The sequence below is a fragment of the Parus major genome, chromosome 4, assembly GCF_001522545.3.
Source record: "Parus major isolate Abel chromosome 4, Parus_major1.1, whole genome shotgun sequence".
Classification (NCBI taxonomy): domain Eukaryota; kingdom Metazoa; phylum Chordata; class Aves; order Passeriformes; family Paridae; genus Parus; species Parus major.
Genome location: NC_031771.1, coordinates 31,294,826 through 31,311,120, shown reverse-complemented (window position 1 = coordinate 31,311,120; position 16,295 = coordinate 31,294,826). Strand labels below are relative to the sequence as shown.

At 40.4% G+C, this 16,295-nt stretch overlaps 1 protein-coding gene across 3 annotated transcripts in view; it reads left to right on the top strand.

The window, feature by feature from the left end:
• Positions 1 to 13,032: 13,032 nt before the first annotated feature.
• SPOCK3 (SPARC (osteonectin), cwcv and kazal like domains proteoglycan 3) overlaps positions 13,033 to 16,295 on the top strand; it is a 163,240-nt gene continuing 159,977 nt past the window's right edge. For all 3 annotated transcript variants that reach the window (XM_015625632.2, XM_015625631.2, XM_019006448.2), the window contains exons 1-2: positions 13,033 to 13,084; positions 13,244 to 13,417. In XM_015625632.2, coding sequence (XP_015481118.1) covers positions 13,244 to 13,417 — 174 coding nt within the window. In that variant the 5' untranslated portion in view covers positions 13,033 to 13,084. The remainder of the gene's footprint in view (positions 13,085 to 13,243; positions 13,418 to 16,295) is intronic.

Below are 16,295 nucleotides of genomic sequence, written 5' to 3'. Positions count from 1 at the left end.
AGCTCTATGTCATCCACCCATTGCTGGCTTTTAAACTTCTCTTGGTGCATGATTCTCTCCCTCTTCCAGGGGTACTTTAGGTGAAAATGTAATTGTTTATTGTGAATCTCTCTCAAAAAGAAAGGATTGAGTAGCCTCAGCATTATGACTCTGATGTGTGGTCACCAATACAAAAAATTTACAGCTATGAAGAATGGGGACATTCCTCCACCTTGATTAAAAGAAAGTCTTCCATCATGTGGCTAAAACTGTTCCTGTTCTGTTACTCTAAATCTGATAGAGACCCTGTTATTAAAATTAGGTAATTATTTGATATTGTTCTGATAAACGTGAGGCTGGATGCTGTGCACGATTTTGGAAAAACTCAGACATTGATTTACTACAATTAGTCTGGATTTGCATCCCTTAATGAATGCAATGCAACCCTTCCTTCAAAGGTGTTAACAGTTTGGGGTTTGGATTCTCAAAGATGCTGGCAAGTTTCAGCTTCTATGTTCCTGACTCTCCCTTTTTCTATTGAGCATATCCTTCAGAGTGATACATGAAAATTAAATTTCTGTATACAATCCAGAACTGCACTTGTACAAAGGAGTAAAAAAAATCTAGAAAGGTCCAGCCTTCTTTCTCTCTCACAATTTGAGTGATATTTGGTATTTGGAGAGACTATGCTGGGTATTGGGGGTTTCTCTGAAACACAAGCAGCTTCCTTCAAATGAATTCTGGAGCAAGGAGGGAGCACTCTAGCTTATTATCTGTAATATAGGGAAATTATGTTGCTTGTGCAATGTTTGAAGGTAAAAGGAAATTTGGGATCCTTTGTGTTTACCTTGATGATATGAAGGAAAGGAGAACTATAAAAAATAAAAAAGCAAAGCAAACAAAAAAACTCCCAAACCAAATAGCAGTGAGAAATCAGATTGTACTCTCCTCAGTTGGTATAGATAAAATGGGTTTGATATATGTTAATATAATAAAAATGTAAATCACAATAATTTTTTATGGTGACATAGATATATAAAAAAATTTAAAATGCAAAGTAGTATGTTGTATATTAACATACCATTATTTCACTTTAATAAACTGGGAAACTATCGGACACATAATGTTTTAAACTAACAAAATATCCCAACAATTTTTATTTGAAGAACTATTAATAGAAGGTCAACTTATGGTCTAGAATGCAGCCTAGCCACATGCAAAGTGGGAGAAAGGAAAGAAGGAAGTTCCATCAGCTGTGTCAGTACATTTCTGCATTTCTGTTTAGCTTCTAAGAGTCTCTGGAGGAACTGAGGTCTAGTGGTGGGGTACTGCTGAATCTAGGGGACAGCCTAGTGTGTTACCATCAGACTGACAGTAGCATCTTCACTGCTGTCCAGAAAGGCACCATAGGATAACAAAATACACTGTAGAAATTTTAAACCTGTGACAAATCTATTTAAACCTAGCTGGATTAAATTCTGGGTAATTTACAGACGTTTAAAGCCCTATAGTTGTCAAGGTAAGTGGAGGAGGTCGAGCAACATCTTCTCCCTGCTTTCCTCTGTATGCACAGCCATTTGGCATACTATGTGTCTATGCTAGGGAGAAAATGTTTGCTATGGATGCAGAAAAACTGCCATCTCAGAGGGATTTAGATTTGAGACTGGAATTATGGTAATTCTCCCCATGGTATCTTGTGCCCTTTGAAACAGATCATCCTAATAGAAAATCATCTTTAAGTAAGGGGCATGTGAGTTTCCAATAGATTTATAAATGGCTTTCCAGACTCCTCACAATGTGTACAATATTTCATTCCTTTCACATTTTCTTCCATGTCAAATTGAGATGAAACGCCAATGTTCTAGAACTATTTGTAGAATCCCAACTTTAGAAATTATTTTTTCTTTCTAAATTCAGTGCTTTAATTGCCTTGAATTGAAAAATTAATTTTAATTGAATGTCAAATTGCATCTACTGGTATCTCTAAATTACTTCTTTATTGTCTAAACTCTGTTTTCCTATTCTCTCCTATGGTCTACCTAGGAAGCCAGACGGTAAGAAATTTCCAGGTTTTTGACCAGGCTCTGTGACAAAACTAGATCGTCTGTAACTCATTACAGTCTCCTTTGAGGTTTAGACATATCTAAATGTCTAGACTTTGATGTCTAGACTCTATCATGGAGTCTAGGACTCAAAAACTTATTCTTTGAAATACAGAAACTACAAATTCCAGCCAATTAATTATGATGGAAACTGCTTTTTTGTGGGTCACCTAAATTTCAACAAAATGAAATCTTTCAGTTTGGTTGGATAAATTGTTAAATTTTGCTGTGTGAAAATGCCCACAGAATAAGCAAAATTAGCTTCCTACAGGAAGTTATTTATTTTACACTAACACATTTTAATTGATTACCTGGATTACTTGTTAATTGGAGCGCTGTGGAACTGGAGTTCCTTTCCTATGTTCCTTGGGTTATTTTCTGATGGTTTGTGGTTTATTTTTGGTTATAGGTTTTTTGGTTTTGTTTGTTTGTTTTAGAAATTTTTCCCTGATTTTTAATGTGTTAAAGGTGACAAAAAAAAAATCAAAATAGTTACAAGAATGATCATATGGAAAAATATTTAGTTCCTAGATGTCTTGATTAAGACAAGCTGCCAGTCGTGAAACATTGCTGCCGATTCAAAAGGTCCAGGTCAATACACAGAGATCAGGCTGGAAGCTGCAATAATCTATAAATTAGTACCAATCTACTCCCAATAGCTTCATCAGTCCTGGTAATCTGGAAGGCCAACTCTACTCTAGAACAGTGGTGTTTGTTATTGTGGTCTTCTTGTTCCACATCAGTTTTTCGCTTCTGAAATAGAATAATAATAAATATGATTATTAAGATAAAATACAGCCAAAGCAGTTAACTGAAGAAAGTGAGAGAACAAGGGAGTGATGAAAAAAGATGAAAAGGAATAGGCAAAAGAAAAACTTTGTATCTCTATTCTGAAAACCACAGAAAAGGAAATTAATTGGAAAGAAGTGATTTTGAAAGACAGGAAGTGACAGAAATATGAGAAAGGTATTGGTGGTTTTAATAAATGTAATTTCCATGAAGAATTGTGTCATTGTGAGGTTTTTTTCCTGCAGTAAATTTGATATTTTCATGTTTAATAGTTGTGTAGAAATGTGCAGAGGCTCTTCTGATTTATACCCTAAAAATTCTATTTTATATTTTTTTTGCAAGATTTATTATCAATTTAACTTACTTTTAAATTATACAGAAGGTTTAATAATTACAGCACATTCATAAGAAAAAAAGAAACGTAATTTCAGAGACCTAGACTTTATATGGAGGTTATTTGTAAAGAAATTGTACTTAATTGCGTAGCCTCCTCTCATTTCTGACTGAATTGGTAACAAGGTAAGACATACAGCATGTGTGATAGTGCCTACAGGCCCAAAACAAATTAACGTAATGGGCACAAATGTGTACTCCTGTCAAATTACGTATTTGATTAGGAATGGACTTGGCTTCAACTGTACATGCAGTTCTGCAGAAGAAAAATAAGCCAGTTAACCCATGTAATTCTGAAATGTCTAGAATGAACAGGTCTAGAAACAGAGCCAAGAATAGATGTAGTTTGTGATTGACTTTGTAAAATTGACTAAGATTCCTCTTCTGTTGTAATACAGGTTTCTTTAACGCTTTACACTGCTCCAAAATCATGTTAACTAAGCAAAGCTTGATTTTAATAGCAGAATTCTTTTGAATATGTGCAGTCCTCCAGATTAAAATGAAGTTGGGTGGGAGTATTAATCTGCTGGAGGGTTGCAAGGTCTACAGAGGGATCTAGACTGGCTGCATCAATGAGCTGAGGCAAATTGTTTAATTGCTTAAGAAGGCCAAGTACTGGGTCCTGCACTTCAGCCACAACCCCATGCAGCACTGAAGGCTAGGGAAAGAGCAACTGGAAAGCTGCCTGTTGGAAAAGGATCTGGGGTGCTGGTTGACCAGCAGTGTGCCCAGGTGGCCAAGAAGTCCAGTGACACCCTGGCTTGTATCAGAAATAGCGGCATCAGATTGTATTAGCAGGACCATGGCAGTGATTGTCCCCCTGTTCATGGCACTGGTAGTGATGCCACACCTCAAATCCTGTGTTCAGTTCTGGGCCACTCACACAGAAAGAACATTGGGATGCTGGAGCAGGTCCAGAGAAGGGCAATGAAGCTGGTGAAGGGTCTTGAGCACAAATCTTATGAGGAGCAGCTGGGGTTATTGAGCCTGGAGAAGAGGAGGCTCAGGGGACACTTTATGGCTCTCTACAGCTATCTGAAAGGAGGGTGTAGCCAGGTGTGGGTTGCTCACTTCTCCCAAGTGACAAGAAGAAACAGCTTCAAGGTGTTATTAGGATATTAGGAAAAATTTCTTCATGGAAAGGGTTGTCAAGCACTAGAAGAGGCTGCCCATGGAAGTGGTTGAGTCTCCATCCCCGGAGGTATTAAAGTCATTTAGATGTGGCACTTACAGCCATGGTTTTTGGGATGGGCTTGGCAGCGCTGGTTAGTGGTTGGACTTGATGACCTTAAATGTCTTTTCTATTCTAAATGATTCTATGATTTCAAAGTAGAGATGTTTTAGGTGGAGGTGGCATGGTGAGTTCAACCAAACTCTAAGTAATATACTAAGTCTCTAGCTAGTTTCATAGGTTAACTCATCAGCCTACAGTTAGTCAATAAAGTATTGCATATAAACCTGTCATCACTATAAAATACAGGATACTTGTGGGGAAAGGCCTTTGCTCAGTTACTGACACAAGAAAGAGGCAAGATGGTTCTGTTGTGATCAGCTTAGCTTTTGCTTTTGTGAAGACTTCTGTGAAGACTAGTTCCCTTTTAAGTTGTAAAGACTTAAATCTTTCAGAGACATGACATTAGGCTGAATTTGTAGCTACCCATCTTTGATGTCTAAAAATGTGAACCTTGTTTCTTGTATTTCTCATGTAAAACATTTTGATAAAGGGTAGCTTTCTTCATAAATGACACCTTATTGTGAACATTTTCAGACATTACTGGAATTATTTTGATTTTATTGAATCCTCTTTTACAGTCCCAATTGCAATGAATACATTAGAAATGTCTCATAATAGGTGGTCTATTACGAAGACAAAGCTTGATAGGATATTCAATATGTAATAATCAATAGATAGCCAATATATGTCCAATGTATGTTCAGTATATAATAACAAGATATGTTATATTGTATCAAATTGCTTTGGACATCATGCATAAAACAAGAAAACATTAGTTTCTTAATAAATAGGATTCAAAAAAGTCTGAAAGAGGATATAGTATAAAGCAGAATGTTTTTGTATTGGATAAATTGGATTAAGTTGGTTTAAGTATTTGAGTAAACCTTACAGTTTTGATTAGTGTTCTGGCAAAACAGAAAAAAAAATTAACTCAATTTTTGCATAAAAAACTCCAAAGAAAAGCAGTTTTGTGATGTGTTAAAAAAACCCCATGAAAACAGTCTCAAGGTTAGAAATTTGTCATTAAATAATGTTCTTGCTTGCTACATTATGTATAGGCTAGAGCTATTGTTAAGAGAAGCATTCAAGAATTTCAAGAACCCTGTCTCTTCAAAATAAGATGTAAGAGCAGACAATGGCTTGTGGTCAGGGAGAGTAAATATTGGGAAGGAGATTAATTAGCATGCCAAAAGAACTTTACTAAGATGAGGAGGCTACAATGGGGCTGAAAATCTCCAGCTGTGCAGAACTCTCAGGAAGGAGGAGAAAGTGGTAAATGAAGAATCAAAAAGGGTCCCCTACCTGTTTAATCAACCGCAATGATTAGAATAATTAATGTTTTTTCAAACTGTGTTGCAGAGACATTTCTTAAAAGCTTCTGGTGATCTACATAGTGAAGAAAAACAGGAGTGTGTGTTTCAGACAGAAAATAAAAAAACCCCAAACTCTTCTGCTATATGTGGTTTTTTCATGTTATTTTCATTCTTATTCAAAAGAATTATAAGCTTAAAGTTTCATTACATACTCTATCTTCTAGTTTTGTCTGCACTAGAATTACTTCCCTAGGTAATTTGTAAAATTATTCTTATAACTCACTTCAGGCCTGAAAATCCATAGTGAAATAAGGTCACCCAAACCAAATATACCTTTCATATCGTACTATCACCCACTGTACCTTTTGTTGAGCATAACTCCAATTGTACATCTATATTTCTGACCAACATATTTGAGCAAACAGGAAAATTTCAGTGGGTAAAAAATAGGAGCAGTATCACATCCTCTTTGTTTATCCTCATTTCTAATTTTTGCCTGAGAACAAAAAACATGTGGAAGATCTTCTTCAGTCACATACTTTGGAAAATGTAAACTATAGGGGGTATGAACTAGAAAACTGTGAACCTTCTCCATAAACTTCTAGAATACTTAATTATAGAAAATGGTGAGAAAGAAATTTAGAGAAGTCCAAGCTCACAAAGGGTACCAATGTCCTACCCAACTTCTGAATTGCTCCTATTGAGATTTTATGGTGTGAGATGGTTAAAACACATCACTATCCAACACAAAAATGTCAACTCAATGCCAAACATATTTTGGTGCTTAAATAAAGCCAGATCTGAAAATCAGCCACAGCTCTTGGAGCTGAGTACTCCTGTATACGGAATAAGTAAAATAGAGATGCTTAAAATAGGAAAACATCTTCTCAGGGAGACTGTGAATAACACAGGAAGGACTTAACAGGCATTGGTTTAGAAGTTTCATCAATCTTATGATTTTATGACTGTTTTGTTCACAGAAATTCTACTGCATACCGTGTTTGATTTGAAAGGGTGTATCTGGGACTAGGACACAAGGAGACATTTGCCTTTTTCTGGAAGCTGTCATGTGTACCACATAAAACTCAGGGATAGGAAAAATTTCAGATTTTTTATGATCCACTGAGAACAGTCAGATGAGAAGAGTTCCTGCATCTAAAAGAATTGATATGTAGAGATAGAAGATTGTCCTTGGCATCAAGGCACTGCTTATTATTGTGTTGTAAATTTTAACATACAGTTTAAATTGTTCATTGGACAAGAAAAAATTTTTGAATTTTTGAACAACAGCAAATACAAAAATTCATTGCATGCTTTTCTATTATCAGATTTTATCTCTGGACAAGGTATTTTTCTTGAATAGGCTTGATCAAATCTGAGTTCCTGAGTTTGGTTGGGGAAGTTCTTCGCTTTGTATTATATAAAAAGCCAGATCTTCCTGCGTTTAAAAAATTTGGATGAAGAAGAAATTCTCGTATTTTTGAAGGCCTGAGTTCCAGGATCTATTTTTGTGAATTCCTGTTGCATCTGCTGTGTTTGTTGGGGCTATACAGTGTCACCCTGAAAATTAAGGCTTCTGATAATGTTTTCATAGTTTTAGTTACTTTCCCATGAAAGTCCTGTAAACATAAGTTGTTTATCACATTCCTTCTAAGAAACTTTTTTTGATGGACGTTTCACATGACCAGTGTGCTTGGGAAGGTGGTAACTTAATTATCCAATCCCTGGTCATTGTCAAGAATCTATAAATACCGGAGTCAGAAAATAAAGTGATGGGTTTTTGTTCTGGCACTGAGAGTGGTTGTGTGAATCATTTAATGTCCTTTAGCGACAATACAGAATGTCAGAAAGATTAGATGCAGTGTCAGGCAGAGATGTCACACCATTAAGACGTTTTCTCTTTCAGTTGTAAGCTTGTGAGGACTTTGCTTAGACCTACCTGTCTTGAGATGGTCTTCTGCTTCTGGTCTTGGACAGGTCCACATAACAATGCCTTATTCTGAAGTGTATGTAAGCTGTCCATAAAAACAGATGGCTGTGTCCTTAATGCTGACCATCTGAGCAGCCATGCTCTCTGGATCCTTGTGGTTCATGCCTTTTACAGTATTTATGTTAGCAGAGATCCACAGGTGTTTAGCAATCTAATAAAATTCATGAAGAATGAGAAATATGAGCACCTTGTAGCATTTACTCTACAGAAAAAATATTAAGGACTAAATTGCAGTAATAGCAGAAGAATAGGGAAAGCCATAGAAGACAAATAGATTAAATCTTGAAGTCTGCAGTGGCCTGAAGTAGAAGATCAAAGTCAAAGAAGAATGAAAGATGAATACTTCAAAGCAGTCCAAGACACAAGTAGCAGAAGTCAAGGAGAAGTTGAGATGCAGCTAGCAAAAGACATCAAGGTTAATAAAAAATAATTGCAAACTTAGTATTATTATAAAGAAGATGAAAGGAAGGGATGAGTCCCATTGTGGAGGAAGAATGCAGTAAGGAGAGAAAGGTAAGAAAAAGTAATTTAAAACCTATGCACCAATCATTAATGGCATATAGTCCGTTAACTCAATCATCACAAAATTTACAAGAAAAAAAAGGGCTTAGATAGGACTTTGTCTGTAATTAATCTATTTTGTAATTTTTGTAAAAATGATATTGTTATAATCATCTCATGAATTCTCTCTGAATGTTCACAGAATTATTTGAAAGGGTCTCAGAATTCTTAGTCATTGCTTTTGAGAAACTGTAGAGAACAAGCAGTTACCAGATGACTTTAAAAAAACAAAGCAAATTAAAGGGCTTCTTTAAAAAAGGGACCTTCAAAAAGTGGGTGAAAAAGGGTCAGAAAATTAAGTTCTTGTCATTCTACCCTCAATTTCTAGAAAATGCAGGGACAGGTAATTCAGCACACTATGTCTAAATGTGTGGAAGATACTGAAAAAGATGCAAATCCTATCAAGCCAAAATAATTTATGTTTATGAAGTAAATCCTGTGCTCTATTCAATGGTGTTCTAGACATTGACAATGGAAAAACCTCCTAGCCCAATTCAGTGGATAATAAAGTGATCAGAGAAATCAAAATCATATATAAGATTAAAAGAACAGGGTAAAAATATGGTAATAAACATATCACTGGGATGAAATACAGAGTGGTTACAGAGTGAATAGTTTCCAGTATGGAAAAGACTGCTGTTGATCAGAGGAAAAGAGTCATTTGTTCTTCATGCTTTTGGTGAACAGTATTCACTGTAAGTTATAAGCTTAAATTGCAGCAAGACCAACTTGTTTCAGGTATTGGAAACCTCTTCTAAAATTAGTCTAGTAAAACTAGAACCCACTGACACATATCAGTGTGGAGTTTCTATCACTGACAGACTCCACCGATGGTGATTATAGAAGTAGATTTGGATCGACATCTGCCAGCAGTGACAAGGTATATCTGGCTTTGCCTGCAGGCAGTGGGATACCTAGATGTTCCCTTGGGATTCCCTTCAACATAAGTTTGTTCAAATATAATAACCCAGCCCGTACAGTTAAAATAGTTGTAAAAAATTAACTCCATACTTAATTGCCCTAAGTGAACATATTCTTCATTTGCAGGAAGTGAGTAAAGCACTTTTGTGACACAGTTCAGGACATAAATTTCCTTGCATTTCCTAATAATTTCTCAGCATGTCACTTCTATTCCATCAGTAACCTATGCATACAAACTTTTCTTCCTATATATATCTTCATGCATATGGTACATAATCCCAATGCTCTTTCATATAACGCACAGATGAGTATGCAAAATACATATTTAAATGCATACTCCCTCTTTTTTTCTCTTTCCATCCTTTTCCTTGTGCAACAACCATACTATTCACAACAGTATTGTAACTTACAAGTATATTACTGGCTACACCATCCTCATTGCTACCTCCCTGTAGAATGCATCAGCTACTCAGAGGGGAAGAAACCTGAACAAACAGTTATTATCCTAAATTAGTAAGTCTTAATATTAAAATACTTGTTACCAAAAAATTTGCAAAATAGATCATATTTTGGAATCAAGAATAATTTTTTTTGTTAATAACAAAAATGCTTCTTGACTGGACAATGATGAAGAGCTGTGAGGCAGAGTTTCTAAACTCTCAGTTCAAAATTATGTTCTTGTTGCCATTAGTATTATTATCTTACCACTGCTTCAGTGACAGGTTCCCTGTCACATCTTAAAGATGCTATTGTTAAACACATCAGTATGTAACAATAGTTACATTTTCTGTAAGAAATGTGTGTACATTTAAAATAAAGAATATTTCTCAAGGTACATAAGTTTAATCTTTGAAGAGAAGTAAAATTATTGAGAAAAAAAATTTCTTAGTTTTGTATCTTCAAAATGCCATTTCAATCAAGTATCATTGTGTGCTTGAATAAATGGAATTACCAACTTGTGTAAAGTCCTTGATCAGAATGAGGCTCTTAAACCAATTATGTGGAGATCAGAGTGCTTAAAATTATAAGGAATACATTTAGAATTATTAAAGGCTTCAAATAGCTTGGTTCAGGCAAAATTACATATAATTGATCATTAGCATGTGTTGTCAGTAGAAACTGCAGTCATAGGTGTTGAAGATCACTTTTTAGACAAATTGCAGTGAAACTTTTAAAACTCAAACCATAAGAGATTTCCCTTTTCTGAGGATTTTTGCTGAATGCAAATCTTAGCCACTTTTATTCTTCTTCTCTAAGTATGGAAAGATGAACAATAACTTAAAAGTACTAACTAATATTATCTGGATGAAATTGTCAAATACAGACAAAGCAAACTGAAACCAAAATAGATCACCTTCATTGCTGGGTAGGTGAAAACACAAATTCAGGAACTGGGATGCTGTTAAAAAAAGTTTAAATACGTAATTCTTAAAAAAAAAAAAAAAAAACCAAAAAAAACCAACCCCAACATATCAGCTTTGTAGAGAAATTTCTTCTTTCCCAAAGGGCAAAGCAATTTGTAGAAAATTAACATTAAGACTGACAAATACAAACTGGATTGTCAGAGAATGATTCTATAAAGCACTGACTCTATAACCCACCCTCAGAATGACTGTTTTATCGATTCTTATTTAGCCTCTGTGCAATCCCTCTATCCATTTGCTTTGAATTTTATGATTCATTTATTATAGACTATAATATCATTCTGGATAGGTAGCATTTTTAGGGTCAGACAAATAAATCCTAATCTGGCAATCATATCTGTCATAAGGGTGACAGGATTTTCATGGATTTTAGTGATACAAGTTCAGGAACAAAATGGCATCTATTATGTACTGTATGATGTAGGTTATTTGATTTAATTAACACTTTACTATCTGTCTGTAGTTACAGTTTATGACCAAAATCAAAACTTGCTAAAATCAGTGGCAATCTCACAATTACTTCTCCCTTTGCACGAAGTGGCTTTTTTCTGCCATCAGTGAATCTCTTGATGGACTTGACCCTAGTTCCAAGTCTGAAAGTAACTTGTATTTTACCACAGAAAATACTTTCAGCAACTACACTGAGAGTGTTGTGTACTTGTCATACTTGGCTACCTCGCAGTGGGTTAGTCTTGGCTAACATCCAAACATTCACCCAGCTGCTCACAGCCCCTCTCCCCAGCAGGACAAGTATAGGAAGAACTGGAGGGAGAGAGCTCATGGGTTAATATAAAATCAGGAATACTGTTGACCGATTATTGCTGCAGACAAAACAAACTTGACTGGGAGAAGATGTACTGCCAATTAAAATAAAAATGTAGTAGCTAGTTTGAGTAGTGGTAAAGAAGAAGACACGTTAAAACAACAACTTTTCTCCCTTCTTTTCCCAGGCTCAGCTTAATTCCAGACTCCTCTCTCCCTGACCAGCACAGGGAGAATTGGGGGCACGTAGAGTCAGCAGGTAACAATTTCTCTGCACAGCTCATTCCTTCTCACACTTTTCTTCTGCTCTGGCATGGCTTTCCCATTGGCTGCAGTTCTTCAGGAAAATGAGCTCCGGTCTGGGCTTGCCACAGTTTCTCTGGGTTCCCTTTGCTCTGGCATCAGTCTTCCAGCGCTCGGCCATGGAGAGCACGTTCTCATCTCTCTCTGGCGCCGGCGTTCCCCGTTGTTTCTCACCGTTTCTGTTCCCACTTCCTCTCTCCGCACAGCATTTTCTGCCCTTTCTTAGCTATCCTTTCACAGAGGCACCGCCAGCTTTGCCGAAGGGCTGAGCTGCGGCCGCAGTGTCTCCACTGTGGAGCTGCTGGGAGCCAGCTGTTCCCCAAACGGGAGAGCTCCACACATCTCCCCACAGAGGCCACCCCGCAGTCTCTGCCCCGCTCCCTCTACCGAAACCTTGCAACACGCAGCTACTACAAATCTAAAAAGCATAGTGTTACTCAAGTCTAGGGAATAAAGCTAACATTAACAATTAGATTAATTAGGTCAACAGGATGTCAGAACTTAAATATGGAGGCAGCTATGCTGGAAAGGTAATTGAACTATTTATTTCTGCCCCTTGCTCTATTCTAAATTAAATTTAACTAATTCGGGAAAGCAACCAAATGTCATCGAAGACTTAGAGTTAACACACTGTTGCCGTTTAAAAGACAAAAGCTAGAAGAAGAGGGAAGAGTGCCCGATCCTTACAAAAGGGGCTAACACGGGCAGGCGGCATCACGGTGTGCCTCCATCAGCACTCGGAGGCGACCCGCGAGCTTGTGCCTCTCCTCGCCCCGAAGGCGCGGGAAGTTCTGTCTTGACGTGACCGTGAGTTTTGAAGGATCGCGTCCGCCCTTTCCCCGTTTTCGCCGATCATACTCGGGGTGCGAGGTGCCAACGCAGCTGTAGCGAAGTTCCAGCGGCATCCACCCCGACCTGGGGGAGGCGGTGGCACCGAGCGGTTGCTGCGGGGTCGGGCGGGTCTCGGCGGGGTTGTGCCGGTGCAAGGGGTTGTGCCGGTGCAGGAGCTGTGCCGGTGCAGGGGGATGTGCCGGTGCAGGGGGATGTGCCGGTGCAGGGGGATGCGCCGGTGCTCCCGGCGGCGCGGGGTGCCGGGCTCCGGGCGGGAGCGGCGGGCGCGCGCCTCTCCCGGTGCGGCGCGCGGCGCGGCGCGGGGCGGGGGCGGGGCGGGGCGAGGGGCGGGCGGCGCGCGCGGCGCGGGAGCGGGGCGGACGGACGGGCGGCCGCAGACGGCGGCGCGTGCGGGGAGGGAGCGGGCGCGGGGCCGCCTTTCCGGCCGCGGCGAGGAGCGCGGGTGCGGGGCGCGCAGCAAGGTGACGGGCTGGGCAGCCTCCCCTTCCCCTTCCCCCCGCCGCGTTCAGGTGGGCCAGGGGGCTCGCCGCGGGCGGCTGTCCCGTCCCCCGCCGGCAGCCCCCGACCGGGGTTCGGCTCCGCTGTGGGTAACCCCCGTGCCCGTGTCTCCTCTCGCCCAGATGCTCGCGGCAGCGGCAGCCTTGGTGTGCGTGTGTGCAGCAGCCTGGTGCAGCCCGGCGGCGGCGGCGGCCGGGGGCAGACCGGACAGCGGCAATTTTCTGGACGATAAACAATGGCTCACGACCATCTCCCAGTACGACAAGGAGGTCGGGCAGTGGAACAAATTCCGAGACGTAAGTTCAGCCCTTCCACCCTGCCGGCCGGCAGCCGCGCCCAGCCCGCTCCCGCTGGTTCCCTTCCTGCAGGGTGTAGGGCATCCCTTGAGGAGCGGGGGCTGGGGCACAGCCTCAACTTTCCCCTTTCTCCCCGAATTTTAATTCTTAAATAATTGCCTGCGGCACCTCGGCGAGGAGGACGGGGGTCCCGCCGGGCAGTTCCCGATGCGCTGCCGCCGAGGAGCGGCCAGGACCGCCCGGCGCGCCCCGGGCCGTGAGGGGCGCTCGGCCCGCACCTTCGGGGCCCAGCGGGCCGGGCCGCGGGAGCCGCTTCCCGCCCTGCGGGGTGCCAGGCGGTGCAGGGGGAGAGCCGCGTCCGTCCTCCCGCTTCGCGCCCCGCTGCGGGAAGGGAAGCGCTGGGGGCGCCGGGCCGGGGCAGGGGCTCGCCCCGCCGCCGCTCCGCCAGTGCCGCCCGGGACAGAGCCCCCTCCCTCCCCGGGCACCTGGCAGCGGCGCCGGGCGGCACCGCCGCGTCTCGCCGTGCCCGGTCGGAAGTGCCGGCAGGGAGGGCGGGGGAGAAGGGGCAGCGCTCACGGCCGGGGATTGCGGGGCCAGGGGTGCGGGGTTTGGACGCGGCGGTGCGCGGTGTCCGGAGCGCCGTGCTCGGAGCCGGGTGCAGCGGCCCCAGCCTGACCCGAATCTCATCAGTTACGAAACCTGCCGCTGTAAGGTGGCTCTATCCTCGGCGTGCTTCGACTCTGCGCCTAGTTTGGGCTGCGTTTGCTGCAAGTTGAGTGGAACGCAACCTATTTTCAAAAGCCGTTCACGTTCCTTTCAGAAGAAAATATTATCTTTGATCATCCTCTATGCACTATCCTTCATCCGTTGGTGTAATTTTTAAAAATACGAATTCCAACCATGCAAAATAATTTTCTGTCTTTTTCTACTGTTTAACCTACTGGATTTCTTTGATTCGGTGTAAATCATTGATTTGGTTTGCAACTTCAGAGGCAACAGGTTTCTTCTTGTTCTGCAGCCTGGTGGTGACTGCGGTTTGCTGTAGCAAACTGAAGTAAATGTCTCCAAGAAGTCTCGTATTTCTGAGACCTTGCATGTCTTGTGATGCATGTATTTTCTAGCTTTATGTCTGTGTTGCGTGTGGGATGCAGACTTGGCTATTTATCTTTAGCAACTAGGAAAGAACCACTAGAGTTGTGGGAGAACTTATTTTCCCCATAGTTTTTATTAAACAGCATAATTCTGGTGTTTGAGAGCACTTCTAATCAGTAGTCAGATATTTCTGTTTGCCTTGAATATCTTAAAAAAAAAAGCTTAGGTTTATGTGAAAAATACCTGTTCAGTATCCTGTGCATTGGGACCTGTGATTTTGGAAAAAAAAAAACAAACAAAAAACCAAACAAAAATCTGGTGCTATAGAAATGTTCTAGGATTTAAAGGCTGCTGCTAGAAAACTCCAAAATACGTACATCAGTTATGTTTTGTAATTGGGCAAAGTCGTTTATGTAAGGACTAACCTGCAAGGCTGAGGAAGCTACGTGCTCTCTAATGCCCGTCTCCTGGGTACTCACTGCCATGTACTGTAATATTGGATATTAGCCAGATAATTTATTCTGTGACAAGTAGGTGTCCCCAAGGGTTTTAAGAGTGACTGCTTTGCGGAAGTACTGCATACTGATTCTTCTGAGGCAATTTGCAAATATGCTAGCTTATATTTACACTGTAACTTTCATAAGGCTGGTGCTTCAGTGAAGAAGAGTATGCTTTCATTTCTTGTGCAGAATGCTTATGTTCTGTTATTGACTGGTACCTAGTCTGGAATACTTACTTAATTTTACAAGGCTCTCCCATTAAAGTATGGGTAGTTTCCAGTAATTCTTAACATAGAACTGTAACAGCCCCCCAAAATTGTGTTAATCTACCTGTACAAGAATGCATTAGAAATATATCTTGTAAGAACGCTTACCAGTTATCATACTTAAATATAACGTGGAGGAGAAGTTTTACCATCCTGCCTATTTATATAATTAGTAATTTTTCTTGTGACTGTAATTTGTTGGTTTTGAAATTGTGATTAGCAATGTGCTTAGTGATTCAGATGTGGGCTCCTGTTAAGGAACAGGAGAGCAGCATTTGAAACATGTTGGGGTAACTGTCTTGCAGAGTTAAAATCAAGGTATGCAAGGCCTGTGTTTGTAATTTAATTCTCTGGTCAGAGTAGGATATTTTTGAAGGCTTTAAATACCCTACAGATGTAAGGGTGAGATGGAATTCTGGTGTGAAAAGAAGTATTTAAAGGCTTAACTTAAGACTTAACTGACAGGACTGATTAATGTGAAAGATAATGACCCTGACTTCTGGCTCATTGGCTCAGTTTCTTAAGAGTTTTAGATCACAGTGAGAAAGAGCGCAGTCATTCAGAAAGGGAACCCTTACAGAACTTGATAAACCAGGATATGATATTTTATTTATAAAAAAACCAAAACCCAAGCCAATCTCCAAACCTACCTCTCTTAACATTCTCTAAAATGTCAGTTTTGTCATTAAGTGTTATTAATGTGGGATTATTGCCTAAGATCTTTCCAGTACTTTGTGCAGGCAGAACTGTAACTGACTCAATTCTTTTGAAAGGTCTTGATCATTCTGACAAATCTTTTGAAAATAATGCAATAGGTCTGGGCAAGAGCTGTGCCTTAACATGTAACAGTGGGAAACTAGATGCATGTTAGAGGCTACCCTACCTTCCCACTTATTTTTTTGTGCAAAAATTGAGAATGGTCTTGTTTTTAAATAGGAGACTTTCTATCTTAAAGATGGGGATGATGGGGTATGTCAAATATCAACTCCCATAAGTTGTATGGGCAAGTCCAACATTTTG